Source organism: Electrona antarctica (genome assembly GCF_951216825.1).
Source record: "Electrona antarctica genome assembly, chromosome: 6".
Taxonomy (NCBI): domain Eukaryota; kingdom Metazoa; phylum Chordata; class Actinopteri; order Myctophiformes; family Myctophidae; genus Electrona; species Electrona antarctica.
This window is the reverse complement of record NC_136811.1, coordinates 34,357,913-34,384,747: the sequence shown is the minus strand read 5'-3', so window position 1 is coordinate 34,384,747 and position 26,835 is coordinate 34,357,913. Positions and strand designations below refer to the sequence as shown.

At 41.2% G+C, this 26,835-nt stretch overlaps 3 protein-coding genes across 4 annotated transcripts; 2 read left to right on the top strand and 1 right to left on the bottom strand.

Moving 5' to 3' along the window:
* Positions 1–992: 992 nt before the first annotated feature.
* Positions 993–7,575, bottom strand: tap1 (transporter 1, ATP-binding cassette, sub-family B (MDR/TAP)). Its single transcript, XM_079502627.1, has 13 exons — positions 7,168–7,575; positions 6,091–6,432; positions 5,728–5,923; positions 5,075–5,189; positions 4,613–4,743; positions 4,240–4,445; positions 3,785–3,982; positions 3,401–3,529; positions 2,774–2,959; positions 2,362–2,535; positions 1,832–1,991; positions 1,588–1,724; positions 993–1,401 (listed from the first exon to the last, which is right to left on the bottom strand). The coding sequence occupies exons 2-13, from the start codon at positions 6,418–6,420 to the stop codon at positions 1,168–1,170; spliced, it is 2,196 nt and encodes a 731-aa protein (XP_079358753.1). The 5' UTR covers positions 6,421–6,432; positions 7,168–7,575; the 3' UTR covers positions 993–1,167.
* LOC306924211 (uncharacterized protein) lies at positions 6,828–14,220 on the top strand. The gene is made up of 9 exons (XM_079502626.1): positions 6,828–6,872; positions 8,668–8,781; positions 8,884–9,042; positions 9,918–10,028; positions 10,121–10,282; positions 10,816–10,923; positions 11,009–11,164; positions 11,675–12,343; positions 12,527–14,220. The coding sequence occupies exons 2-9, from the start codon at positions 8,679–8,681 to the stop codon at positions 13,477–13,479; spliced, it is 2,421 nt and encodes an 806-aa protein (XP_079358752.1). The 5' UTR covers positions 6,828–6,872; positions 8,668–8,678; the 3' UTR covers positions 13,480–14,220.
* A 913-nt stretch (positions 14,221–15,133) lies between these two features.
* On the top strand, positions 15,134–25,717 carry notchl (notch receptor, like). 2 transcript variants are annotated; one of them, XM_079503570.1, is made up of 11 exons: positions 15,134–15,354; positions 16,343–16,487; positions 16,789–17,115; positions 17,594–17,814; positions 18,579–18,906; positions 20,467–20,642; positions 21,203–21,264; positions 21,907–22,036; positions 23,349–23,446; positions 23,863–24,194; positions 24,895–25,717. In XM_079503570.1, the coding sequence occupies exons 1-11, from the start codon at positions 15,303–15,305 to the stop codon at positions 25,397–25,399; spliced, it is 2,376 nt and encodes a 791-aa protein (XP_079359696.1). In that variant the 5' UTR covers positions 15,134–15,302; the 3' UTR covers positions 25,400–25,717. The 2 variants fall into 2 exon arrangements, with proteins under 2 accessions (XP_079359696.1, XP_079359697.1); XM_079503571.1 differs by lacking the exon at positions 15,134–15,354 and having other exon boundaries at positions 16,373–16,487; positions 17,731–17,814.
* Positions 25,718–26,835: the final 1,118 nt, after the last annotated feature.

Sequence of the window (26,835 nt, the reverse complement as noted above, 5' to 3'; positions counted from 1 at the left end):
AGTGTGCCGCGGGCTCGACTCCATATCCCGATGGCCTTCACTGCATGTCATCCCCCCATCTCTCTCCCCATTTCCTGTCAGCCTACTGTCTGTCCCTCCATAAAAAAATAAAATAAAGGCGAAAGCCACAAAAACAACCCATAAAAAAAGCATATTTGGAAGTTTTGTGGAAGTAAAATTCCAATCAATTTCCCATATTTGAATTATGCAGAAAAGTGGTTTCATTGGTCTCTGCACAAAGTAAGGTTCAAAAGTTGATCATATATTTGTTGTCACAATTTGTGTGGGACAATATAGGGATGCATGTATTGTATCATGTAATGCATGATAACTACCACTAAGCTACTAGTCTGCAATGGTTATCATACAAAAATGTAAAGTGATGTACAGCTAGTCAAAAATTAAACAAGAATTTGCCCACCCATTTCGTAATTAACGTGCACATTAGGGGGGTCTGGCTCATGGACTAAAACATGTGTTGTGTTAGTACTTAGTAGGAATATACACAACCACCCAGGAGGAAGTGGACAAAGAAAGGGGAGGAGCCAAACCAGGTTCCTGTTTCTACACAAAAAAGGAAGTGGTACCCCAACAAAGGAGGAGAGAAGACATATTTTTTCTTTACTGAACATACCATTTCCAAAATACGAAACAGCAAAGTCTACTACCTGCTACTACCATGGGTAATCAGAAGACTGGGCACTAGGTACATCTAGGCAGCTAGAAGAGTGGGCACCAAAATAAAGCAGGCTCCAGGGAAATCCAGGCACCAAAACACAGCGGAAAATATTTCTCAGGTGTCCACTCTTCCTGTATTCCATTCCCTACCATGAGATTCAGTTTGAAACTACAACTAAAGCTAAGTGCACAAATGTCAATATTAAAGAGCTAAAGCTAAGTGCACAAATGTCAATATTAAAGAGTGATAGCAGGGAATAACTTAACAATCTTCGTCTTTATTGTCATGAATAATCTTTGGTCATGAGCAAACTACTCGATAATTACATGAATGAGTAAAAAAACAGTAACTTGTGCAAGCATGCACACACACACACACACACACACACACACACACACACACACACACACACACACACACACACACACACACACACACACACACACACACACACACACAGTAATCCTAGTACCACATTCATGGTAGTGTCAATGTGCCTCATTCGCCCCCTCTTCCTCTTTAAACAGAGAGCTTTTATTTTGCTTCCTCACCATATCAGCATAAAAACCATCTTTCTTCAGAAGCTCGTCATGACTCCCCTCCTCCACTACCATGCCATTATCCAGGACAATTATATTATTGGCCTTCTCTACCACACTCATTTTGTGAGATATCAACAGCACAGACCACAGGTCAGTCTTATTCAACAAGGCTTCATGAACCTGTTCAGTAAAAAAGAGAATTAACGTTACATTTTGAATAATAATACAAAACAATGAATAATAGAGTAACTAATGAACCTTTACATTCACACACCATGCAAACTGTAAAAAGTCAAAATTTCACTTGCCACATTCATAGCATTTGGCCAATGGCTAGTGGTAGTAAAAATAACAGGTTTTTCTTACGTTATGTTCAGTCTCTGTGTCCAGGTCACTGGTGGCATTGTCCAGTATCAGGATCTTAGGCTGTCTGATTAAAGCTCTGGCAATGGCAATACGCTGCTTCTGGCCTCCTGACACCAGGCCTCCCTTCTGTCCCGCATCTATAGATCAAAATGATATGATGTTAACTTAACATACAGCCTCGTAACTTATTGAAATAGGAAAATGCCTTTTGTTCTTTCTCCTAACCAGAGTTGCCAGGCCAGACCTGTTTCATATCCATTTGGGAGTTCAGAGATGAACTTATGAGCACTAGCCAACTCAGCGGCCCAATGCATCTTCTCATCAGAGGCATCCTCGGAACCATACTTGATGTTCTCTTTCACGGAACGTGCAAACAGCACACATTCCTGGCTCACCACAGCGATCTAAAAACAAAACAGGAATAAAAGAAGGAAATTTGAATGGCGGCCTGCCTGTCAAATTCTTGAATCACGTGGTTGCACACTAGACGCGTTTTTCGGAAAACCCGGCGGGAAAACGCTGCTAAAAATTTGAAAAACGCAGCAGTGTGCAGGGACCTTAACTGCTTTTACCTAACTCTCATTTTCCTTTTAACATCCAACATTTTACAGATTATTTGTATTGGTAAAAGACAAATAATTAAAAATATTATAAAATGTTTGAATGCTTGCAATCATTTTCTCGAGTGTGAAATGGGAATACCGGTATGTCATTTTGGAATCAGGTTTCTGAAATATAAATACAATTAGAGTATTGCTACTCTTGATTGGCCACCTTATCGCGTAGGTACTGGTCCTTGTAGCACTGCAATGGCTTTCCATCCAGTAGGATCTCTCCAGTTTGGGGCTGATAGTACCGTTCCAGCAGTCTCAAACATGTGGTCTTCCCTGAACTATTAAGCCCAACAAGAGCAGTGACCTGGCCTGGCCTCATCTCCAGGCAAACATCCTGCAGTGGAAGTTAAATGAATGAGAAGAATGTAGATGGATTTTCTTTTCTTTTTGTTATTGTACAGTAAGTGATCACTTGCAATACGTATATTAGAATTTGTCTTGGTGAAATTAGTGTAAACTTAAATGGCAACACAAAGTCATGCCATATCAATAAGCTATGGTATGAGATATGAGAGTGTATGAGGACAGGATATGATAACATTCACTATACTAATTCCTGTAGACTTGTATACCTTTAGTGTTGCATCCGTTTTGCCAGCATAGGTAAATGTGACATTTTTGAACTGTACATGTCCATTCAGATGTTCAGGCTCCAAAGTACCGTCTGGAGGCACTTGGGGATTTCGATCCAAATACTCAAAGATCTTCTCAGATCCACCGATTGCCTTTTTCACATCTGGATAACAACGCATAATACTCTAGAAGAAAGGATGCAGATTAGGGATCACACATAGGCAGATTCATTCATTCAGTTATCTTTTACAAATAACAAAGACATCTTGCAACTCTTGTCGGATGCTAATTCAACATTTATTTTGACAATTGCAGAACCCATTGGGGATTCAAATGTATCATTATTGCCTAAATAAATATTGGAGAATCAAACAAGAGTTGTGAGCTGTTGATACCTTATTAAACTGTTTGGTTCCACAGTCCAGAGATGGGCAAATGACTAACAATTACCACAAAAAGTACCAAATAATAAATTAATTCTACAAATGCTGCAGCATTAATAGACAACACTGCATTTCACTGTCATTCTTAATTGTCAACATCTGGGGGTCATGTTTTGGATAAATGAAACCCCCTTGATATCCAGACTGGAATATGTACATTGTTATTTTTGTCAATGGTCTCACCTCAACAGCAGAGGCAAATTGTAGCTCATAAAGGATGAAGGACACCAGGTCACCACTGCTCACAGTCCCTCTGGTCACCAACAGACCTCCATAATACAGAATAAAGACCTTCAGGGCCAAACCGGACAACTAGAAGGACATAAATAATGTTCTTTGGCACAAGTCTCACATAGTTTGAAATGCTTGTTTTAATCTGCTTTGCATTCCACCTGGGTGGGGTTTGACACATTTACACAATACTGTATATAATGAGTGTCCAAAAGTCTAGACAATAAGTGGAAAGTATTTGAGTCAATTTAGTATTCTACCTTACATTCTGCCAACAATCTGAACCATCCACCTGTCACTCTAAATAGTCAAGTCTAAAACAAAAAGAATACTCACACTATTGGCCCAGGTGGAGCATGCATAGGCTGCTGCTTCCTTTGTATTGAGGTCAAAAGTATCGTCTAGCCGCTTGCTGTACTTCTCTGTCTCACCATCCTCATTGGCAAAGCTCCTCACTGTCTTAATGCTGGAAAAAACTTCAGTGGCCACTTGGTTGGCTTTAGCTAGTGATTCTCGAACTTCGGCAGAAAGTTTCTGAAGCATGGACACAATTTATTGATTGACTAATGTTGTTTATACAAATATGGACGATTATTCTTGAAAACAAGAAATATAGTCTAATAATGTTATGGCCTTACTGTCCAATATTTAGCTATCGATAGCAAGTTCAGAGGTGAAGCTGCACTATATAGCCTTCGGACATAATGTGAAAACAACAACAAATGTATATGAAGCTCAAACACAATCAACAGTAATGGGTAGAATGAGGAGTACTGGGGAGACAACTTCACCTGGTGGAAGCTTCCGGAGAACTTTGGTATAACCCAGATGATGGGAAGTCCCATGCAAGTCAAAAGAGATAGCTTCCAGGACTGGCAGACCATGTAAAAAAAGACAAAGCTGACACGAGCAAAATACCACATCAAAAGACTCAGGTCCTCGCTCAAGGATTCACTCATGCTGTTGGCATCGCTGGTAATACGTGACACAATTTCTCCTAGAACAGGAAGTACATACAGTATTAGCGCCATAGAGTTTAGAGTTTAAGTTTAACATGTTTTTTACAAATACATACTTTATGTAAATATTTTAGAATTTTTTTTCGCTCTGGCATATTCGTCTGGTGTCCAGGCTAGCCCATGTGTAATTCGGAAGTTGACTTGCCTGAATTACTGGCATCAAAGAAAGCAATCTCCTGTTTCAGCACAGACTGGAAGATTATACCCTGGACTGAAGTATGGATGCAGCTCATGGTAATGTTATACATGAGGTCGCATGCAAACTCAAACACAGCACTGGAGGAGATAGCAAAAACAGTGAGTGAATGGAGACTGCACATTGTAAAAAAAATCTCAAAATGCATGTATAATATAGATAACACAATATTACTGTTACAGTACCAGAAATACTGTCACTTCTACCATAACATACTATAACAAGTAGTCTATTAATAATAAGAAATATAGATAAATATTAAATCAAGCGTTTTCAACAAATGAGCAACCTTGTGATGAAGACATCTTGTCTATCAAATCACCAAGTCGCTCAAACAATACAAGCAATTTTTAACATACTGTCAATGTCATGTGAGCAATGCTTTTTGCTCAACAAATACACAACAAATACCTTGCAACAGTCATCAGTGTCATAACTATAATGGCTGAAGTGAAAGCATCAGGAGTCTCTTCATTCATGATCCAATCAGCCATGCGGCCAGTATACTGAGGGATAGCCATCTCGCCTGAGGACACAGTGCAGATATTTTAAGTAGACATACTGTACATTTGGAGCAACAGAATAGGTGTTACTGCCCCTGTCCTCTGACCTCTCATGTGACGAGCAAACATGTAAGTGTCACACATTATGCCACACAGGATGAGCAAACAAAATGCAAAGTAACGGGGGGAAATGATGCTTAATTATTATTACTTTTATTATCTCTAGCAAAGAAAACTGTCTGCACTGTTCCTCACGATCAGGGTTGATCAGGCAAGCACAGATGTTTCTACTATGGCCTCGCAGTGGCCAGACACGAATCTGCCAGTGACAAAAATAAATTGCCCTCAGTATGGCCAAGCCAGGCTATTTCTGCTAGACCTGCAAGAAGAAGTCAATAATAAGTCCTAGTGAACAGGCTAATATGAATGAACAGGCGTATACATCATAAATATTTCAGTTTACTCAACTAAATACTGGCACTTTGCAAATAACCATTGCAATTAAGTTTAACACAACACCAATTAATTGTTTTGAATAGGCCAAGGTGAAGACCCACATACCCCAGGAGGAGAGAGCAACAAGAATAAGCACAACAACAAAGCGACTGGAGTAGGGCAGCATGTATGCCATCAGTCTCTTCAGGGAGGCCCCACTGGTCTCCTTTGGTTTCTCACAGGTCATCTTTGTTAAAAAAGGCGAGATGTAACCTCTCCAGTAGAGCCAAGCCACTACTGTTATGACATAGTTCTGTAATAGCTGTAAAACAACAAGAAATGAGGGGTTTCAAAAAATAATAATAATAATTTCATACATATACTGGTTTACATTCAAACTAGTTTAAGGGGGGGAAATGTAACTTTCACTTTAGCTTTGTGCTGAATAATTGACATTTTCAGTTAAACCATTACACAGCAACTACACACCCTTTCCCAGGAGTACCATCCCCACAACTGGTCCAAGGTGGACTGACCCAGCACCCAGAGAAGGCTGATGTAGACTGGACAGAGGAAACACATGACGCCAATGCTCTGGAGCCCCTCAAAGCCATTTATCCACGGTAGGCTTCCGGGGTAGGTGAAGATCAAAAAGGTGAAGAGCAAAAGGCTGGCCCTGACCAGCCCCCCACCCCACAACGTGATGAAGGGATGATGGATGAGGAGAGGGGAAAACTGGGCTACGCTGATTGTGTATACCACACCCACATCCAGGCACAGCAGAAGTGGATAAAACGAACAGCTCATTTTCCCCACCATGTCATACAGGTTCTGTAAGTACAAAGGTCAGGTGTGAATTTGAATGCATCCACAAAACTAAATCAATGTTCTAAATCAATACAACAGGGTAAAAGGCTCATATCTCAAAACACTTTGAGATATGAGACACTGCTAGATAGTTGTGTGCTAGCTAGTTTTGTGCTGTGTATTTGATTTATTTTGCATAGATGTGTAAATTTGTATGTCTTTAAATCTTTTGATGAATTGAAAAACGAGGATCCTGATGCAATTGGTGTTTTTGGATTGGTTGTTGAAAATAATTGACATTTTCGGTTTCGTTTACTTTATTGTGTATACTGTATACATCACAATTGTGAAAGTGTAGCTAAATAACTAGTCTGTTACTGTATGCTACAACTCCATAGCCAAACAACTATATTTGACTCACTGTCCGCGTAATGCGCATGCTCAGCGTCCACAACGGGGTTCTGGTAAGTGTAGTCGTAAATACAACATAATCTGTACATTAATAGCTGTCATTTGCAAGTTACTACTTTCAGTACACTGAAAATGAAAATACAACTTTGTAGCTACAACATTATTGAAACAAATGTGTGTTGTGTTAGACGCTCATATCATGATACGGGACCAGCTCTACACGAGCAATGCTACCGTGGTCGCCAAATGCTTTCTTGTAAAGAATAAGAATAGCATAATGTAGAGATACTAAATTAAGTCACAAAAAGGATATGTTTAAACATTCATCGATACCAAACTGGAACGTACCGAGTTCCCTTTCACGTCCAGCGTTTGCGTGAATGGTGGACCCTCACCCGACCGTCCTAGAGCTCGGCGTCTAACTATTAACTGTTGTTGTATATGTTGTTGTTTTTACTCCAGACTAATTCAAATAGTATCTAGATTCATTCCATGCTCATTTAACTATTCGGCAATCGTTCGGCCAGTGCACGCGCTTTTGCTACGAGTGTGTACAACTGAAAGTGAAAGTGTATCATCTGAAGCCTGCAATGGAAACCCCAGAGCTTGATCCACCATGGTCTGTCTGCGGGGACATGGTGGCTCAGAGTCCTAGCCTAGGCTAAACTCAATTTTGTTGGCCTCGGTTACTTGGGAGGGACTGCGCCAGTGTTTCTCCTAAACAACCCAGAACCGAAACGATAGGTTTTACCGTTACAACCGGCGACAACATAATAATAAGAATAATAAGTAAAAAAGTGTCATTATAAACAACAAACTTCAGGTTGAAATGCATATCCATGTACAATGCTGCCACCACGTGGCCGTGCCCCATTCTGCACACTGTGTGCATACTTCTCTCCACATCAAACAAAGCACTCCTGTCCAATTCGCTTATTCCCGACTACATTCGGCGTGCGTATCTTTATATGTTGCAGAAGACATTTTGTACAAAGCCTGGAAACAATAGACCTTCCTGTTTCCTTCATTGGGCCTATGTTAAAATAATCATTTGACATTAACAATGTAATGTAACTAAAGACCATTGGCATCAATGCAGCTGTGTCCGATGTCCCCCCCACTGGTTGAAGAGGCTACCACTGTACAAACCAAAATGTAGCTACTATCTATCAGGCTTTATTAATACGTGGACACATTGTTATTTTCCACCTCAACGGCGAGTGCGCATGCTCAGACATGGCAGCTGCCTTTTGGGAAGCAACAATTCATACCGTTAGTTTCAGGTATTTATTTGGCAAATCGACGACAATCATTCATCGACGGGCAATTGGATTGAGCACTGTGACTGTCGGCGTGACAATGGAGTGAAGTGACAGTGGGGGAAACGTGTTTTGCGAGCTGCCTCGATCTGGATGGAACCGACGGGTCTACGAGACGTTTTCAACTGTATAACATTGTGTAAGCATATACGCCCATGACGAGAGTAATTATGATGGCACGTCAGCCTAAATCGACAGTTAACAAGAATATTTCATCGTCACACATAACTTCGTATCTAACATAACAACATCGGTGTTACATTGTTTTAATTAATTGCTTCTTTTTTTGCTTCTCGAAAGCTTCAGGCCCATGCAGAACGAATAATGTAGGCCTGATTTTACATAGTTACGCGCGTGACGTTCCAGTGGTTCCACATAATCACATCTGGATTCGGATGCAGCAGTGGTGTTAGAAAATATGAATTATATTATGTATATAATATTAGAATCTGTGAATCGTGAGTACTTGTCTTGGATTGTTTTGCTAGAAGCAGTAGGCTTAAAAGAAGCTGTTGTTTCTCTTTTATAGCCTTTGCTGCAATGGACGATTTCGGTCATCCAAAAGCCAACCACAATGATCCACATCACCCCCCTAATATGCATAGGCCTATCATCGATGGAATGCACCACCACATCCAACATGGTCAGTAATAGTATTCATTATGTGTTTTGTAATGCTTTTCTAATAACGCATAATATCAGGAATGTACAAATCATAACCAGGTGCCATTTGTTGTTTCTCCAGGGCACTTACACAGTGGTGGCAGGAATTTTCATTTTGAGAAAGATGCCATGACCAGAAAACAGTGTCACTCTGTAATTGCAGACCCACATGCACTGATGATCGGCCACTCTGCCCAGTGCCCACCACATAATAACTCTGTTCCTTTAGCCCTTGATAATGGTAAGTGATAGAGTTGTTGTTAGAGTTCTTGTCCCCCACCTACTTGGTCTACTGGCTCAAATGTTTATGATTGAGTCCACACATATTCTTTTTAAATAAAACATTCATCAAGAATTTGTTTTACATGAAAATAAAATGATGGGAAAGGGGATGCCATGCTCAGCCTCAGATATGGCAACTAAACGTGGGAACAACACTTTATGACACGTTTTCACATTTGAATAATTAATAATAGTCAGATAGATATGCACTATCTAGGAAGGCAGTGTTCACACACACTATATATATATAGGTTGTGGACTAACGCCCGGACGATTATTATTGTTAGCGCAACCTCAAATTAATGTTTTATTAAGCTCCCAACATGGCACTTTATGTGAAAACCTTCCACACATGTTTTGGTAAAACAATTATGAAATATGTACCCAAAATGTCCATCCATATGCAGTAGGTGTGTTTAAATACTCAACCAGTGGGGAGAGCCTCACTCATTCCTAAAGCAAAGCAGCTCCTATAGTAGTTAACCGCTTAGAACCCAACAGACCTATAGGCCCAATCTGCACCGACAAGTGACACACTGTGAGCATATACAGATCTGGCAAAATGACAAGTAGCAATAATGCCAAATAGCAAATCGTCAATTCATCGAAAAATGTAATGACATACATGCAAAAACATCATAAACGTTTGGAAATCAAAAAGAAAAATATGTACAGTAAACAGACTTTTTACTGGGGACAGAATTTCAAAGTTATGCATAATCACATCTGGATTCGGATGCGTGTGAGAAAATATGAATTAAATTATAGTATTGAAATATGTAGGCCTACATCATGAAGCAGTAGGCTGATAGAAGCTGTTACTTCTCTTTATAGCCTTTGCTGCACTGGGGGATATTGGTCTCCATCCAAAAGCCTCCAACAATGCCCCCCATATACATAGACCTACAGTCACAGAGACAGCTGGAATGCACCACATCCAACAGGGTCAGTAGTATTCATGTGTGTTTTGTAATGTTTTTCAATGACACATCAGCGATTTACAAATCATAACCAGGTGCAATGTGTTGTTTCTCCAGGGCACGTACACATCACTGATGCAAGTAGGCATTTTCATTTGGAGAAAGATGGCACTTCCAGAATACAGGGTCACTCTGTAATTACAGACCCACAGGCACTGATGATTGCCCACTCTTCCCAGTGTCCACCACAGAACTCTGGTCCTTTAGTCCTTGATAATGGTAAGTGATAGAGTTGTCTTCACATCACTTTGCTACTGTATGAACCTGCTTGGTCTTCTGGTTCAAAATGAACCAGTGTGTTAGTTCAAATGCTGATGGGAAAATAAGGAAGCACATGCTCAGACATGGCAGCTGCTAGTGGGAAGTATAACACTTGATAACGCTGGTGCAGATGTTTGGTAAATAGAGAACAAACGCATACATTGACAGGCATTTTAGTTGAACACAGCAATTGTCAGCATGATGGTGAAGTGACAGTTGTGGAAATTAGTTTTGTGAGAAGCTTCGATCTGGATGGAACCTATTTTCAACTGTATAACATTGTAAGCATAAACGCCCAACTAGTGTTGAAGGCACTTTATTTTTTTCATGCCCGGATAATACCACTGATGTTACGCATAATCACATCTGGATTAGGATACAGTGCAGTGGTGTAATATGAATTACGCTATTGCAATCTGTAAGACTGCATCCAATACATTGTCTTGTGCAATCGGAAGCAGTGCGCTTAAAGAAACTATTGTCTTTTATAGCCTTTTCTTCAATGGAGGATATTGGTCTCCTTCCAAAAAACAACAATGTCCCTCATATGCATAGACCTACAATCACAGATACAGCTGGAATGCACCACATCCAACAGGGTCAGTATTCATTATGTGTTCTGTATTGCTTTTCAAAGTCAGCAATTTACAAATGATAACCAGTTGCCATGTGTTGTTTTTCCAGGGCACTTGCACATCAGTGATGGAAGCAGGAATTTTCATTTGGAGAAAGATGCCAGTTCCAGAATACATTGTCACTCTGTAATTACAGACCAGATGATGATGGCCCAGTGCCCAGTCTGCCCACCACAGCACTCTGTTCCTTTTGTCCTTGATAATGGTAAGTGATAGAGTTGTCAGAAGTCTTGTCCTCACTGAACATTACTTTGTTATGGACCTTCTTGGTCTACACTACAGGTTCTAATGTTTATGATTGAGTCATGGTTTCAGCAGATGTCTGCCGGAGCGTCTTTATTCTCTGCGTCCTATAATAAATGCATGGCACTTTGGCTATATCAGTGTGTGCGGACACTTTTTAAGGGGCGCTAGCCCCTTCTATAAACAGCTTTTGTCCCCGCCAGTCTCAAGTTTTGCCATTGACGATGAACGGAGAAATGGCGTCAGAATTCCGCTAAATATGATGTAAATTAAACATCAAAACATTAAACGCCATTGACATTGAAGGGAAAATGTACGTCATATGTAAAGGAGCAAATCAGCTCCGGGTAAGGACTAGTAATAATACATTTATGAAAAAGTGTTTCATTTATTGGCGTAAATAAACTTGCTTTCACCTGGACGATCCCCTTTTGTGCCATGACTTGCTGCTAAACAATTCTGCTTCTTACAGCACGCCTTAATATGCCGGCCAACAGTGGGAGCATTGCTTCGGAGAAAGCAGGACCTGCCAGGAAGAGATCCAAATCCAAAGCCAAACCTAAATCCTCCAAACCCAGAGTGGCTGAACCATCTAAGTGGAAACAAAACCAGCAAAAACAACTGAGGATGGAGGGCAAAGCGTATGTAAGCAAACGAAAAAAAGACGGTGAAGCTGTGACAAAACAACCAAGGAAAATAGGAGACACATGCACCTCAAAAGCATGCAAGAGAGCCTCCAACCGATTTTGCCACGACTTTAAGGAAGAAGTCAGACAGAAGATGTTTGAAGGCTTCTGGCACGACATGAACTGGTCTCAGAGAAAGATATTTATCGCAGGATTAGTGGACCGGGTCTCGGTGGAGAGGACACGGGCAGCAAAAGAAAATTCACGGAGATCAATCTCAATGCGCTATCATTTGAGACTCAATGGCAAAAGAAAACAAGTTTGTAAGCACATGTTCCTGCGTACTTTGGGAGTTGGAGAGTGGTCTGTGCAAAGCTGGGCCCAAAAGAAGTATTTTAACAAAAAGACTGAACAACCGAAAAAGAAGTTAAAAAAGAAGCAGGAGATTCCTCAGACCACACAAAAAGAGCCTGATCCAGCTGTAGCCACAAACACTGGGAAAGTAAACCAGGAAGGTAAGTTAATAATTAGCATATACACTATGTATGCTTATTTAGCTCATTAAAAAACTATGGAGATTATGAATATTTGATATCGCCCACACTATCAACCATTTTAAATGTTTTATGTATTATAGTAAATATCATCAATAAATGGTAGTGTTTCATAGTATTGATGACTTTGACCTCTTATTGTAGAACACGGCAATTCCTCTGACCACGACGAAAGCTTACCATTGGAGCCAATTGAGCAGGAGCAGGAAGGGCCTTCCAAAAAGAAATCCAGAGTTGCCAAACCACTGCAATGGAAGCAATTTAAACAGAAGCAACTTAGAATGCAGGGCAAATCGTATGTCACTAAAAGAAAAAAAGATGGCAGCGTCGTGACTAAGGAGCAGAGGAAAATGGGATCAGGGTGCACCTCCAATGCATGCAAGAGAGCATCAAGCCGCTTCTGTTCTGACGTCAGTGAAGACACAAGGAAGGAAATCTTTGACAAATTCTGGAATGGCATGAATTGGACCGAAAGAAAAGTTCATATCGCAGGACTTGTTGACCGTGATATAGTGGAGAGAACACGAGCTCCGTGGACACAGTCAAGAAGGACAGTGTCACTGCGCTATCACTTGATAGTTGCGGGTGACAGAAAACAAGTTTGCAAAAAGATGTTCCTCTCTACTTTTGGGGTTGGGGAGTGGTCTGTGCTCAACTGGGCTCAAAGCCCAACAAACCGGCAGACAGACTCAGCTGAAAACTTGGCAAAGGAGAAGAAACTGTTGCCAAGAAAATCCCCCAAAGCTTCGGAGCACCAAATCCTGAAGGAGTTCCTCGAGAGTTTACCAAAGGTGCCCTCATACCCTGGCAGCACTTCTAACAGTAAGATGTATCTGGAGCCAGTGTTCTCCAACATGGCTGATGTGTATCGGCACTACCAAAATCACTGTTTAGAGAAACAAACCAAACCCCTCTCCCGACAGGTGTTTTGCGTTGTGTTTAAAAGGATGGATTTGGGCCTGTGTGATCCCAAGAAGGATCAAAGTTGTTCTACTTATAACTCAGCAGGGAACTTGTTCAATGAGCTTTGGGAAGAATACTGCATGGAAAGTGAAGCCGCAGGGGGGCCACACCCACAGAAAGCTGTAGTCCAATAGCAGCGGTGTCTGTCACGCCAAATTCTGAGTGGGCACAATTATTGGTCTTACCCAAGAAAAAAAAGCAAATAACACTATTTTCTGCTCATATCTGCATGACATTTACTGACTTACGGTTTATTATTTTTAAACTTCACTATATGGCTAATCTCCAACTTTATATTAGGCTAAAATACTGTGTATATTAAGAGATTTTGTCAATTATTTGTGCTGTTATTGTTATTATAACTATTATTCACTAGCTTCTGCAGCCATGTATCTTGTAAAAAAGCTAAATCTTGTCTGTTTCAACCAAACATTTTAAGGGGCACAAATTCACATACAAACACTATATTCGCAATGCAAATTAATTCAGAGAACAGATAACCACAGATGCAAGGAACCAGCCATCATGGTATTAGTTATTTTCAAAGAATGCATAGAAATCAGAATGTACAGTTGGGACTGCCGACACATAGCAGTATTTTTAGTATACAGATATTTTCCTTGCATCAGATCTTGACCTGGAAATATGAATGGAATTCACTGGTTTGCTAACTATAACCTTTGATAGTGTTGGTAAAAAATATATATAATATCTCTTTTACTAATATTAAGTGGGGTGCTTTGCAGTCACAAGTTATGACTAGCCTTCTACTGTAAGCTACTGGGATGAGGGATAGCTAACTACTATAGTAGGTAGCAATGACATAATTGCATATTATTTCAAAAATAATAGTCCTGTCACCTGCCCCCCCCCCCCCCCCCCCCCCCTAAAAAAAATAAAAACCCTGCAGACCCTCAGTTTCAAGGGCATGACGCCACTGTCCCATGGGGATGGTCAAGAGCAGACGTTTCATGGTTATACATTAAGTTATACATTGTGTTGTGTGCCAAGAATGCATAATTTGTAATATTAATGTGTTAATTGTTGTGAAATGCATGGTAGAACCTACTATATGTGAATTGATGTAATGTTCTGTTCGGGGTCAAATGTTTTGCCAAATCAACCATCTTAAATTGAATTGTCATTAATAGGTTTGTTAAGCATTGGTTGTGGTTAACCAAAATACATTGCTGCCAGGAACAAGTCAACAATATTTGAAACAATCTAATCGTAAAAGTAATCAAAAGGCTGTTTTAGTTTGTGGATTGAATTAAGTGCAATTATTTGTCAGATTTTTCCTTTTAATTTAACTTCTTTGAGATGTGTAATTGTTCCTCAGCCTTCATTTTCAGTTTATGAGAAAAGAAATAACATGATTTGTTTTGTTAAATCATACCAAAATGTGTTTATCCTGATTTGACGTTTAAGAGATTTGGGAATCTTAATAAAGGTCATTTGGTCAAATTCAAACGACACTGTTGTCTTAACGTATACATTCTGCGTTGTAATAATAGTATGTTACTATGTTTGATCTAATCAAACGCACACTATTCTGTTCTAAAGAAGGCTCATGGCCACTCGCACGCACGCACACACACACAGGCAAGTGGCCCACTGCTATTCTTCTGTACACAGTGGCAGGAAGTTGTCCAGATATCCGCAGGGGCTTCTGAAAAAGTTAAGTGAAAGAGTGAACAGTGGGCGGGGTGGTTGTATTAGAAGGTGGGATGGGGGTACAGTCAGAAAAGACTGCTCACACAGTTCCATTGTGAACAGCGACACAAGTCCTGCCAGTTCACAGAACCACAGGGAATCCAGAGTGATTACTGTACACCCTAAAGTCACAACAACGTTCTGGATATAGAGGAGCCAGGTTTAGCTGAAGCGACAACCTGTACTGGACCACAGATACTGCTCGGAGGAGAGACGAGAGTTCCAGGTGACCAGGGTGGTAAAGATGTTGGTTCTAAGGACACTTCTTCTGCTTGGTTTGAGCAGGCTGTATCAAGGTGAGCTATCTACACACCCACAGTACATGTCAACTGTTAAAAGTGTAGCAGGGCCTGCTATTTGAATTATTTTGTGCAATACAAGTTTGTTGGACCTTGTTTCATTAATCATACTCATCAGGTTACAACTGATATTGACACCCCGCAAATTATAACATGGACATTGATTTGAGAAAATCCATCTGTTTTTCCTGGCTGTTATTTGAGCCACTGTCGATATGGCCTGCCACAAAGTACGCTTTCCTTTGAAGATATTAAAGAAAATCTATTAAACACATCTAATTTCAGCTCTATTGGTCATAGGCTCCGTCATGATTTTATGGTCTCGTACACACCTGCCAAGCCCCATTGTCCTATTCCATCACATTCCTCATCACCACAGTGATGACCTTCAACCTTTATCAACCCAGCCCACTCCATTTCCTGTTGCTATTCGCCTCATCTGGTAACTTCCTGTTTGTGTCAGGCCCATTTCCTCTTCCCTTAACGGCCCATGTTAGCACCCACCTTTGAATGGCTTTCATTGTTATGAATGCTGGCTAACACTCTCACACAATATGCACTTTGAAAATGTGGGTCAGATTCTAAATCAAAAGTACTTATTAACCGCTTTAACCCTGGCGTACATAGTTTCGGCAAACATTTCCCCCCGAAATTAAAGAACAGAAGATCTACAAGGTCACATGCATAACAATGTGATGCATTGTGACCTTTGTGAGCAGCTAGTTTTGAAAAATAATTCAAATGTTTTAATTGCGTTTAGGTAGTTGCTTGTTCAAGTTATCACCAAAGTGGTGTGCGGTGCTGTGTCGTTTACCCACCAATATGTAATGGCATATGACAGGTGCATTGTAAAAGACTGGGTATTGTAGCCTCCAAAATATATTGTGACATACATATTAATCCAAAAGACCATTTGCATTTTATTTGTAACTTCTGCTTTATTGCCAGTTCAAGTACTTGTTTCTTTATGTAATCGATTCCACAGCTGCAGCAAATGACCCGTGGGGCCAGTGTCCAACCACCAGACAATGCAAGGGCAAGTTCGGCGACGGGTCCTGTGACAGGGAGTGCATGGAACCTGAGTGCCTTAGAGATGGTTTTGACTGCCTGAAGGACAGAGGCCACTGCAAGTAAAGCTCCCCACGTTTATTATTCAGTTATTATCTAATACAGTCACTGGTTCTCAAAGTGTGGCCAGTCCAGTCCAGCCAAATGGACCCTGTGACTCAGAGAGTCATGGCCCTCATGGGGGACCTTGAAATTAAAACAATTAAAACATTTGAGAACCGCTGATCTAATACTCTCAACCAGGTCAAAATGATAACAATCACTAGCCCTTACATGCTGTGTGCACACGTTCTCTCTCTCTTTCTCTACATCTCTGTAAATCTCTGTACCCCTCTGTGCCCCGCCCCCGTCTCCCATCTTCAGTCCAGGCCATATTCAGTACTGTCGTGATCACTACGCCAACTCCCACTGTGAACAAGGCTGTGACAGTGCTCCCTGTGGCTGGGATGGCAGTGACTGCTTCAGGCACCATAATACTCTGTGGGCTAAAGGCACCCTGGTCCTTCACACCACTGTACCCCTGCAACGTGGCACCTTTACCAATAGTTCCCTGTTGTGGGCTGTCAGTGTCCTCCTCCAGACTCCTCTCAAATTGCGAGGTACCGCCCCCCTCGCTGTCAACAGGGACGTATTCACCTTTAATTCCCAGCAGCTCACCGACCTCTTGGCATCCTCGACTGACTCAAACGGGTGAGTATTCAGCTAAATGCCCAAACTAAATGCCCAAATTGAAAATTGTTAGTTCATACCATTGGGTCACCGGGAGTGTAAAAGCGATAATTTCAGCAGGCATATAATAAGATCATAAGATATACTGATATACTGTACATAGATCAACAAAATAGATGATTCAACTAACAAAAAAGCATGATAAATAAACAGATTCATGGCAAATGTATGTACCATCGCACAACTGTGTCACACATCGAATAAAGCACTACTAGCTCAAATTGCATTCATCACAACAAGGTCACAATGTACCTTGTGACCTTGTAGATGTTTTCAGTGTGCGACATGTCATACATGAATCAGGCTTCAGAGACACAGTCAAGGCAAGGACCTATAGGGTAATATGACTGATGTATGTAGCACTCATGTGCTGTAATATTTGTACATACCACCCATCTATCAATACAAATGCTAATGGTAGTTTACTGTTTTTTTTTAGTTCCCTCCTTTTTCTTCAAGTGGATAACAGGCCTTGCTCCCGTCTTCCCTCTACGTGTTTCCCCCATGCTAACGAGGCGGCCAGCTTCCTGCGAGCTGTGATGTCACTGAAGCCTGCTTCGTTCCCCTCCTTTACAGAGCTTAAGGCCATCGTTGCTGTGAGAGGTATGAGGGAGGAAATAGGAGGGAGAGAAGAGGAAAACGTGGAACAGGAAACCAAAGGTAGGCCAACATGTCCTGTCATTACAAAGCATGTTCTCTCTCTCTCTCTGTGTGTGTGTGTGTGTGTGTGTGTGTGTGTGTGTGTGTGTGTGTGTGTGTGTGTGTGTGTGTGTGTGTGTGTGTGTGTGTGTGTGTGTGTGTGTGTGTGTGTGTGTGTGTGTGTGTGTGTGTGTGTGTGTGTGCGCGTGTGTGTGTGTGTGTAGTCATGCATATATTTGCGTGTGTGTACTTGGGCACACATAGACATAAGTGGGTGAACAAGCCCATACTCTTGCCCAATCGCACACACAATTGTTGAATTCCGTCCAACCCAAATATTACTCAATGCTCTTCACCCCTCAGTGGTTTTGTTCAGTTTTTGGTGATCATGTTTTTTCAGACTTTCAGAGCTTAATTTTAAATATGCAGTGATAACTTGAGGCTGAGGCATTGAAGAGAACTGTAGTCACAACTCGTGTCATCTCCTAAGCAACCAAAGTCGCTTCAACCTCCGCACCTGTAAACAATTCCTACTATCTAATATTGTTTGACAGTCACATACCATGAGGCCAGCTTTAGACAACAAGTTACAGACAGCCACTGCACTAAGTTTATCAAACTGACACATAGAGACCTGCAGTCCCAAATACAAGTGCACAGACATGTTTAACCATATTCACACATATAAATGAAAAACCGTATCAAAACGATGGGACGATGTGAAAATGCAATGTACAGTACATTCACCATTCAATTGCTATGAATATTCCATTCTCTTCTCACAGAGCCAATGCCTGCGTGGCTGTGGGGTGTGATCGCTGTGGCGATTGGTCTGACACTGGTCCTGGCCCTCGTGGTGTTCCTGGTGATGAGGAGGGTGAGGCGGCAGCGAGCAGAGCGGGAAGGGGGAGACAGGGTGAGACACAGGTCCACTGTGACCGACAGTGATGGCGGCACCAAGGCTTGGACGCAGCATGTGTCCCATCGAGACCACAGAGTCCGGAGCGGGAGGGAGAAGAAAGACAGGAGTGGTTCGAGGAAAAAGATGAAAGCCAAGGAAGCAGAGAAGAAGAGACGTAGGGAGCCGCTGGGGGAGGATGCCATGCGAATGCGGTGGGTAAAGATTTACTACAATTATGTAGTTGTGAAAATTGGATATTAATTCCAACACAATTGGTCAGCTGTTGCACTTTGCCTTTGTCTCTTTGCCATTAGTTTAAAGATGGAGTGCTGTGACTTTTGTACTGTTTTATGTGTCTATGGAGTTAACAATAACTTAACATTACTCTAATAGACCCCCAGGTGTGGTTAGAAATTTTAAATATGTCTTCCCTCCCTGTGTACTTTTGATTTCTCAAAAGGCCCAATCGAGACCCATGTCAAAAGGCCCAATCGAAATGACAGTGATATTGTGACATCACAATATCATCTCCTCCCCTAACCCCCTCTCTTAGTTTGAAGAGTGGTTTTCATGGATATGTCACCATTTTGCTTACTCAATTTCGCAGTTGTATACTGCTCTGGATGTGATTGAGCGTCTGCTAAATTGTAAATTGGAAGAGTAAAAAGAAATGGAAGGATTAGAGCATTATCATCGTTGGGCACATAGCCCTCATTGTCACATTTGACAATTTATTTAAACTTCTTAGTGCCTTTTTTGTTTCTTTTGTCAGATAGGAAAGTGCAGTAGTAACCTTGTGTCCTTCTGCTGTCAATGTGTCCACCATGATGAGGTGTTATATGCTTCACTTCTCCATTATACCCAATGTCTGAATATTATGACAGCCCTCCATTGTTTTGGTAGGACATGAGAGGATGTTTAGTCTGTTAAAACAATGATGTAATTAAGGACGGATAGGCCTATATGCCCCATAGCCAGGCCTATAATGGTTTCAACTGTTGAGCTGTATAGTTCTACCTTTTATAAAAGCTCCTACAAAATGTTACAATTTTTTCCTATATACAGGTTTAATGTTTGTTTTTAGTTCAATGTTTGTTTTAAAAACGCCATTGACAATGACGGGAAAATTTACGTCATCTTGTCCCTAACACAAACATTTAATGTAATGAATTTAATTTAACGTTTGTTTTACACAATAGACTTTAATATATTAGTGCCCCTCACTTCACACGGGTGTGATTTTTAGTATACATGGACTTTTAAACTTATTTTTTAACAGGGAAAGGTTGTTGTATTCAGCTCTATACTACTAAATGTATGAATATAAAACTGAAAACACAAGTACTGTCTGTAGTACCCACACGTGGGTGCCTCCCTCAGGCAGACTTGTGTGAAGCAGTGAGAACATTGAGACACCCAGACATTAGTCCTTGAGAAAGGAAAACTTTCTGCCTAGCTTTTTCCATATAGCTTTTCCCAGAGACAGTTTGCGATTCAAATCAACACATTTCTGGCCCCCTTCTTGAACTTTTAATCATTTAAGCCCTATACTGTAGCATGGATGCATTACATGTTGTGACCTTGCTATTTTGAAAAGTGCTATTCATTTTTGACCATATTATTGGCTTATAATGTTGTGGCAAAAATAGAGACGCCCAGAGTCAATGTGGTTCAGGTAACACTGCCCTAAACATTGACAAATTACCCTTTAACAACCATTCCCAACCATTTACAAATGATTCTATTTTGACTTGACCTTGCACCAATTTTAGACCTCTGCAAAGGGACCTGGATATAGGAAGTGACACAGACTTCACACAGAGTTCAATGGAGGACATAAATGCTCGTTGCTCCAGACGTCAAGAGGATGCGTCCATCCGTGACCACAGGATCCAGGAGCAGAAACACTTCCGATCTGGCCACTCGCAGCCCCATAGGTCGATACAACGTAAGCAAATGTCCTGGTTTTTCGGTGTTATTTCTTGACTGTGCCCATATTCAAATGAGGGGAAGCAGCTGAAAGACTGTCCTTACAGTACTGTATACTGACATATCATTTGAGACAGTAGCAGGACCAGTGTATAAGAAAGGTGGAAAACACCATACATTAGTCTGTACAACGAATATCTCTAAATTCTGTTTTTCCACATAAAATATTGTATATTTATTAAAGCAATAATCAATATATCGCAACTTTCAACTGCTGCTGGGAATCAATTCCTTGGGTAAATAGTTTTAGTTTACCTATACACCCAGATACTCCCCAGAGATTTGTTACTATTTGACATAGAGATAGATACCCATGTAATGTCAGTTCAGCACGCAATGGCGTACATGCTTATATTGATCGGCCAGCTACCGTATTGTCCCTAGTAGGGAATATAACGTCGAATAAGGTCTCGCTCTCTCCTCCTCGTAAATAATTTAAAATAAAGCCTGGGGTTTGGTAATAATATCAGATCCATCTTAAATGACTCAATTATAAATGTGCCGACTGTTCTTCCTCAGCTCCACCAAGAGGATGGGAGAGGAGTGCCGTCCCACCTCCTCTTCTCAGTCCTCCACAGCAGGTATCAATCATCCTCTTCATGCACAGAAACCACAACTTATTTTCCTTTTGTCTCCTTCTCTGTAGTGAAGGAGACTCAAACTTTAATCAACTTGTTTTTTCATTTTTTAAATATTATTATTTATTCAGCTATTAGTGTAGATTTAACATTAAATTCCCATTGACAATGAATGGAGAATTTACGTCATATGTGTCTGAGCAAATCTGTATTTTTGTCCTACACAAAGATTAAATTCCCATTGACAATGAATGGAGAATTTACGTCATGTGTCAAATGAGCAAATCGGCATGATGAATTGCGATGATAAGATCGCCCCTCACTTCACGCGGGTGTGATTTCTGTCCTCTATTTAGTCATTGCCAATTTCTGACTATGTTGCACAGTAGCATGCGAATAAACACACACAAGATCCAGACCCATACCTTGACAGTTTAAATGTTTTTATGTACCTTTTTTCTTTTACCTAAAATCAAGTGTTTATTTATGTTTTTACTGGATTTTACTGTGTACTTGTGTTCTCCTTTTCTCACACTTGACACGTGACTTACAAATGAAATACATTTGATGTGATGTGATGAGTTACTTTGGTAGACGTGCATGCTTTTAAGCAAGGATTACTCATTGCTGTTCTTCATTTGACAGACGGCCCCGGTGCAGTGGTGCGGTCCTGATGGTTCGGTGGTTCTGATCAGAGCAGTCCGTAGTGGGCTGGACAGAGTGGTGCTGGAGTTGTTACGAGCAGGAGTGCCAGTCAACAACACAGACCACACTGGTACAGAACAACGGACAACCTCACTGTCTCAATGATTCAATGATCTTGATGATCTTTGAGCATACAGACAGACAGACAGACAGACAGACAGACAGACAGACAGACAGACAGACAGACAGACAGACAGACAGACAGACAGACAGACAGACAGACAGACAGACAGACAGACAGACAGACAGACAGACAGACAGACAGACAGACAGACAGACAGACAGACAGACAGACAGACAGACACTGTGTCCACCAGAGGGTGCTGCAGCTCAACTGTGCACAGTTCTAGGTTTTCTTTCTTTTGTATATAATTTTTATATGGGTAATTTAAACTGCTTTAAACATGAATTGTCTGGTACTACAGGTTAAAACACAGGTCTTCCAAACTGAACAGGAACCAATTTAACAATGTAGCCCCATTTGGAACCTCTCCCTCCACTGTATAGCTCAGAGATGAGGTTCCACAGTGTAGGGTGCCAGCAGATGACGTGATGACACCAGCAAATATTGTCGAATATTCTTGATTCTTTTTCGCACATCGCATCCAAAAAGTAAAGGTTACATTTTAGAGGTAGGGGCCTAAAGAAAATCTAAGCGACGGTTTAAATAGTTCCGCATGCGCAGTACTGCTCCCGTTAAGATTGCATAGGCAAACATGGCACATACTACTATGTATGGTATATATTTATACCCAATGTCATGGTATAATGCTTTATTAGTAGGCCTATCCTATATATCTTTTTACCTATACACCCGCACCCGCACACAGAGTGTTTGAGTAAACCGGTGTAACTTACCCCATGTCTCTCACGTCTCCCTTTTTGTGTCCCTCTCCTATTCTGATCATTTCCCCAAATTCTTCCCTGTCTTCTCTCCCTCTCTCTCTCACTCTCTCTCTCTCTTCAGCACCCCTTCTACCCCCTGACTCAGAGCAAAGTTAATGTGTTCTAGTGTCCACGTCCAGGCATGGGTGGATGGACATATTAACCTTGTTGTTTGTCTCTTCTTTGTTCAGGCTCTCTCTCCTTTCGTGGTCTAGCAATCTTCATATTTATTTATTTTATTTATTTCTCTGACTTACTATTTTTCTCACTGATGATGTCTTTCCCTCTTGCTACCTCTCTCTTCCTCACATCATCTATCTCTGTCTACATTTTCTCTCTTCACTTTCTGTTTCTCTCTGTGAGAGACTGAAGCATATTTCTCCCTCTCCTCACCTCTGGGCTTTGACTCTATTATGTAATGTTTGTTTACTAGCTGACTACCTCCCTCCCTTCCTCCCCCTCACCCCCACACTCTGAATACACTCTCTCTGTCCCAGGGAGGTCCGCTCTGCACTGGGCAAGCTCAGTAAACCACCTCTCCCTGACACGAACCCTCATTCGCTATGGGGCGGCTGTGGACCTGCAAGACAACAAGGTACGATATTAATGTTGTTTTTTCTATTATGGCAGGACTAGAACTCAATGGTTGCAGCCGCTTTTATTCTTTTTATAGCCTAATCATGCAATTCATTTGTTCATTTCTATACACAGTACGTCAGTGCGTAGAGTGTTCAATTTATTTTCAATGCTAAATATGTAAACACTCATAGGATACTTTAAATGGACTTTTTTGGTGTTCTACTTCCTACACATTTCCCATAATAATGCAATTTGTGAGCACATCCTTTTTAAGTCAAGATCGATCAATAGTTTTAGTTTCACCAGTAGATTTTACGCCAGTCACATCACTGGGGTAAACTTTTCATCACAATGTTTGGTGATAATATATTGTACATTTTGTCCACTAAATGGCAATAAGGATATGTTATGGTTATGATCCCGCTCTCTTAGGGCGAGACTCCTCTGTTCCTCTCTGCCCTCCACGGCTGCTACGATACCGCTAGGCTTCTCCTGCTTAATGGTGCCAATGTAGACCTTCATGACCGGAGGGGGCGTCGACCCCTCGATGTGGCCCGTGAGAGTATGCACCACCAGGTTATGGAGCTACTGTTGGCTCACAGAGCTCAGCGAGGGCCCGTTCCAGTGGAGTCGGCCAATGACATGCTGTGGGAGGAGCGTGCTCTGATGTATTCTTCATGGGCGGGATCGCCAGGTCTGAATGGGAGAAGCGCCTCCTTCTCTGGAGTCATAGGCCACCGAGATATGACTCCACCACCACAGAGGTGAGCCTTCCAGATCCGGAATATCATCGCTGTCAGGTGGAAACCTTGTATATCCCAAAGTTATTTTTCAGGAAATGGAACAAAGGACCTGTGTTTTAAATGGATCCTTTGTTGTTTTGTGTTTTAGTCTCAAGCTCTTAATACTTTTCATTGGTTCAATATAAAACCCACAGACTAAAGGCTTATTCATAGTCCAGTTTTCGGTGACGAAAGAGGTGACGACCGAAAACTACAACATGACGTCACGCCGCGGTGGTCACTGCTCACATGCACAACTCTCTGTTTTTACTAACCACCGTTTCGGTGGTCACCTCTTCAGCGGAACCTGGACTATGAATAGGCCTTTAACTACACACCTTTTTTTAATAGCTAAAATAGCCAATCTAAGCTCACAACGAGTCAAGCCACGATGTGTTGTGAGCTTGTATATCTTCTTTTTCCTACTTTTGCATTCTTGTACAGCAGAGTAGGGCATTTAATTACGAGAAAAACATAGTCAATTTCAGATATGGAGATACAACGTTTCTGCCTGACAGCAACCTCATGATGAGGAGGTTCATCATGAGTGATTCACAGGGTTTAACGTTTCACATTTGCATTATAGAAAGTCATAGATTTTCCAATATTCCAGACAATGTATATGTAAAATATTTGGATTACAATCCAATTTAGTGCTGGAATTTCCCTCTTGTCTTTTCAGTGACTGGTCAATGGGCCGGGGGCAATACCCCTCCCCTCAGAATTGGCGTCCACAGCTCAACCAATCTGCAACAGCATTGGTCCCTCCAAGAGTCATGGGTCGTTCACCTAGACCAATAAGCACCTTACAGGAAGTGACCTCAGAGGATGAGGACAGAGAGAGGCCGCAGGAAGTCACAAGAGCATTAACACCTCACTTCCTATCGCCCCAGCCGGCTCCCCGGCAGCGCTCCTTTTCTTGCACCCAGCATGCATTGCAGCGTCGCTCCAGTGGCCATCAGCCTGAGCCCAATTATGTTATGGTGACAGATAAAGCAACTAATGAGTCTATAGAAAGAGCTATCGTTGGCCTGCCCACCGAAGCGCCCACTCAGTCAGAGCGTCAGCAACCTACAGATAATAGTGACAATCCCATCAGAACTGAGCCAATGGCAGCTAATTCTGAGCAGAAATCCAGATCTGAGAGACTGAACAACGCCGCTGACTCTACACAAACAGCCCTATAGGAGTCGGAAATCAATAAATAACTTATTTCCCTTGATGTAATGTCAAAGGGTAATTTACTTTTGGTTGGGCCCAAAGCATGTTGTGAATATTTTGGTACCAAATGTACATACAGGTATAATATAGATGCAGCTATACTGTATAACATTATGCTTTCTCAAAGTTTATATTACAGGTCACATTGTACAGGAAATACTTTGCATTGTTGTGGGAGAACCATACTGATAAATACAATACAAATATTGTGTTACATAAATTAAACAGTCAGGATTTTCAGTTACTAACAGGTCTTGGGGAATCTATAAATTCATAGAACCTGTGTGTGCGTGCACGCTGTCTGTCTGTCTGTCTGTCTGTCTGTCTGTCTGTCTGTCTGTCTGTCTGTCTGTCTGTCTGTCTGTCTGTCTGTCTGTCTGTCTGACTTTCCCTGCTAGGCTGCACAGGGTTGCCCAAAGGTAGATCACATGACATGCATTGCCCATAAAGAATATTTAATTTAAATATTAAAAACATAGGTTTTTGGCATCTGCCACTTGAATTAAGGTGACTTGATTGATTGACATCAAAAAGTCAGCTCAACGTCAGCTCAAGCCCACAGTGCAATATTTAGTTTTCAAGAGTGTTGCTGTGCACAAATGTCGGTAGCGTTATACAAATTAAATACAAAAAACCCTACCTATTCCATTTCTCTCCCTCCATTTCCAATTCCAAGTGCATTTGTCTTAATGCCAGCAATGGTACCTATTTTCAGCAATGGTATAATGTTTTTTTCGGTGGGTAGATCTTGAGCTGGTTTGAAAGTGTGGGCACCCCTGCACGAAGGTCATATAACATTTTGCTGTGCCAAATTAGAGAAATCTAAATCTCACCTATAATCACCAACATAAATCAACTCATATACATTTCTATGAACTTTGACCTTTCACCAAACAAATTGCTCAGTAGGCCACTTCACCTTCTCTTTTCAAACCATGTGAGAAGGACATATTCTATCATTCATTGGTAAACATGGTGACATTTGACATGGCAAATTGTAGAAATATCCCTTTTGTATTGATTGAATACTTTATTACCAGTTTGTAGGTATGGTTTACAAAGATTGTTCAAAGGATAACACAAAAAGCCATAGGAGCTTGTTTCTTGTAGGCCTACTATGCAATTAATGAAGACATTTAAAGACAGTGTTATTACTGTTCAGTATAGCCCTAATTTAAATGAAGGGGGGCTTTCCCACCAGACGTGCAGCGCCTGCTGCCAAATAAAAGCAAAGAATTGTCGGGGGGAACATTTGTCGGTTGTCGCCCACACACTCTGTTGTTTGGTTTTTCTTTCACACATAAATGAAGGTGTTAGACAGACATGCGTTGATACCGCTATAACCAAAAGCCCCAGTTTAAGAAATATTTCGTAAACTATTGGCGTGAAAGATTTTCAATCC

Excerpts from the sequence above, each read along its gene's own strand:
- notchl (XM_079503570.1), top strand. The coding sequence starts at position 15,303 with ATGTTGGTTCTAAGGACACTTCTTCTGCTTGGTTTGAGCAGGCTGTAT. Across the intron at positions 21,265-21,906 it reads TTCTCAGTCCTCCACAGCAG|ACGGCCCCGGTGCAGTGGTG; the intron begins GTATCAATCATC and ends TTCATTTGACAG. Across the intron at positions 23,447-23,862 it reads TGGACCTGCAAGACAACAAG|GGCGAGACTCCTCTGTTCCT; the intron begins GTACGATATTAA and ends CCGCTCTCTTAG.
- tap1 (XM_079502627.1), bottom strand. The coding sequence starts at position 6,420 with ATGGTGGGGAAAATGAGCTGTTCGTTTTATCCACTTCTGCTGTGCCTG. Across the intron at positions 5,924-6,090 it reads GATGGTACTCCTGGGAAAGG|CTATTACAGAACTATGTCAT; the intron begins GTGTGTAGTTGC and ends GTTGTTTTACAG. Across the intron at positions 1,992-2,361 it reads ACCAGTACCTACGCGATAAG|ATCGCTGTGGTGAGCCAGGA; the intron begins GTGGCCAATCAA and ends TTTTGTTTTTAG.
- LOC306924211 (XM_079502626.1), top strand. The coding sequence starts at position 8,679 with ATGGACGATTTCGGTCATCCAAAAGCCAACCACAATGATCCACATCAC. Across the intron at positions 11,165-11,674 it reads TCCTTTTGTCCTTGATAATG|CACGCCTTAATATGCCGGCC; the intron begins GTAAGTGATAGA and ends TGCTTCTTACAG. Across the intron at positions 12,344-12,526 it reads TGGGAAAGTAAACCAGGAAG|AACACGGCAATTCCTCTGAC; the intron begins GTAAGTTAATAA and ends CTCTTATTGTAG.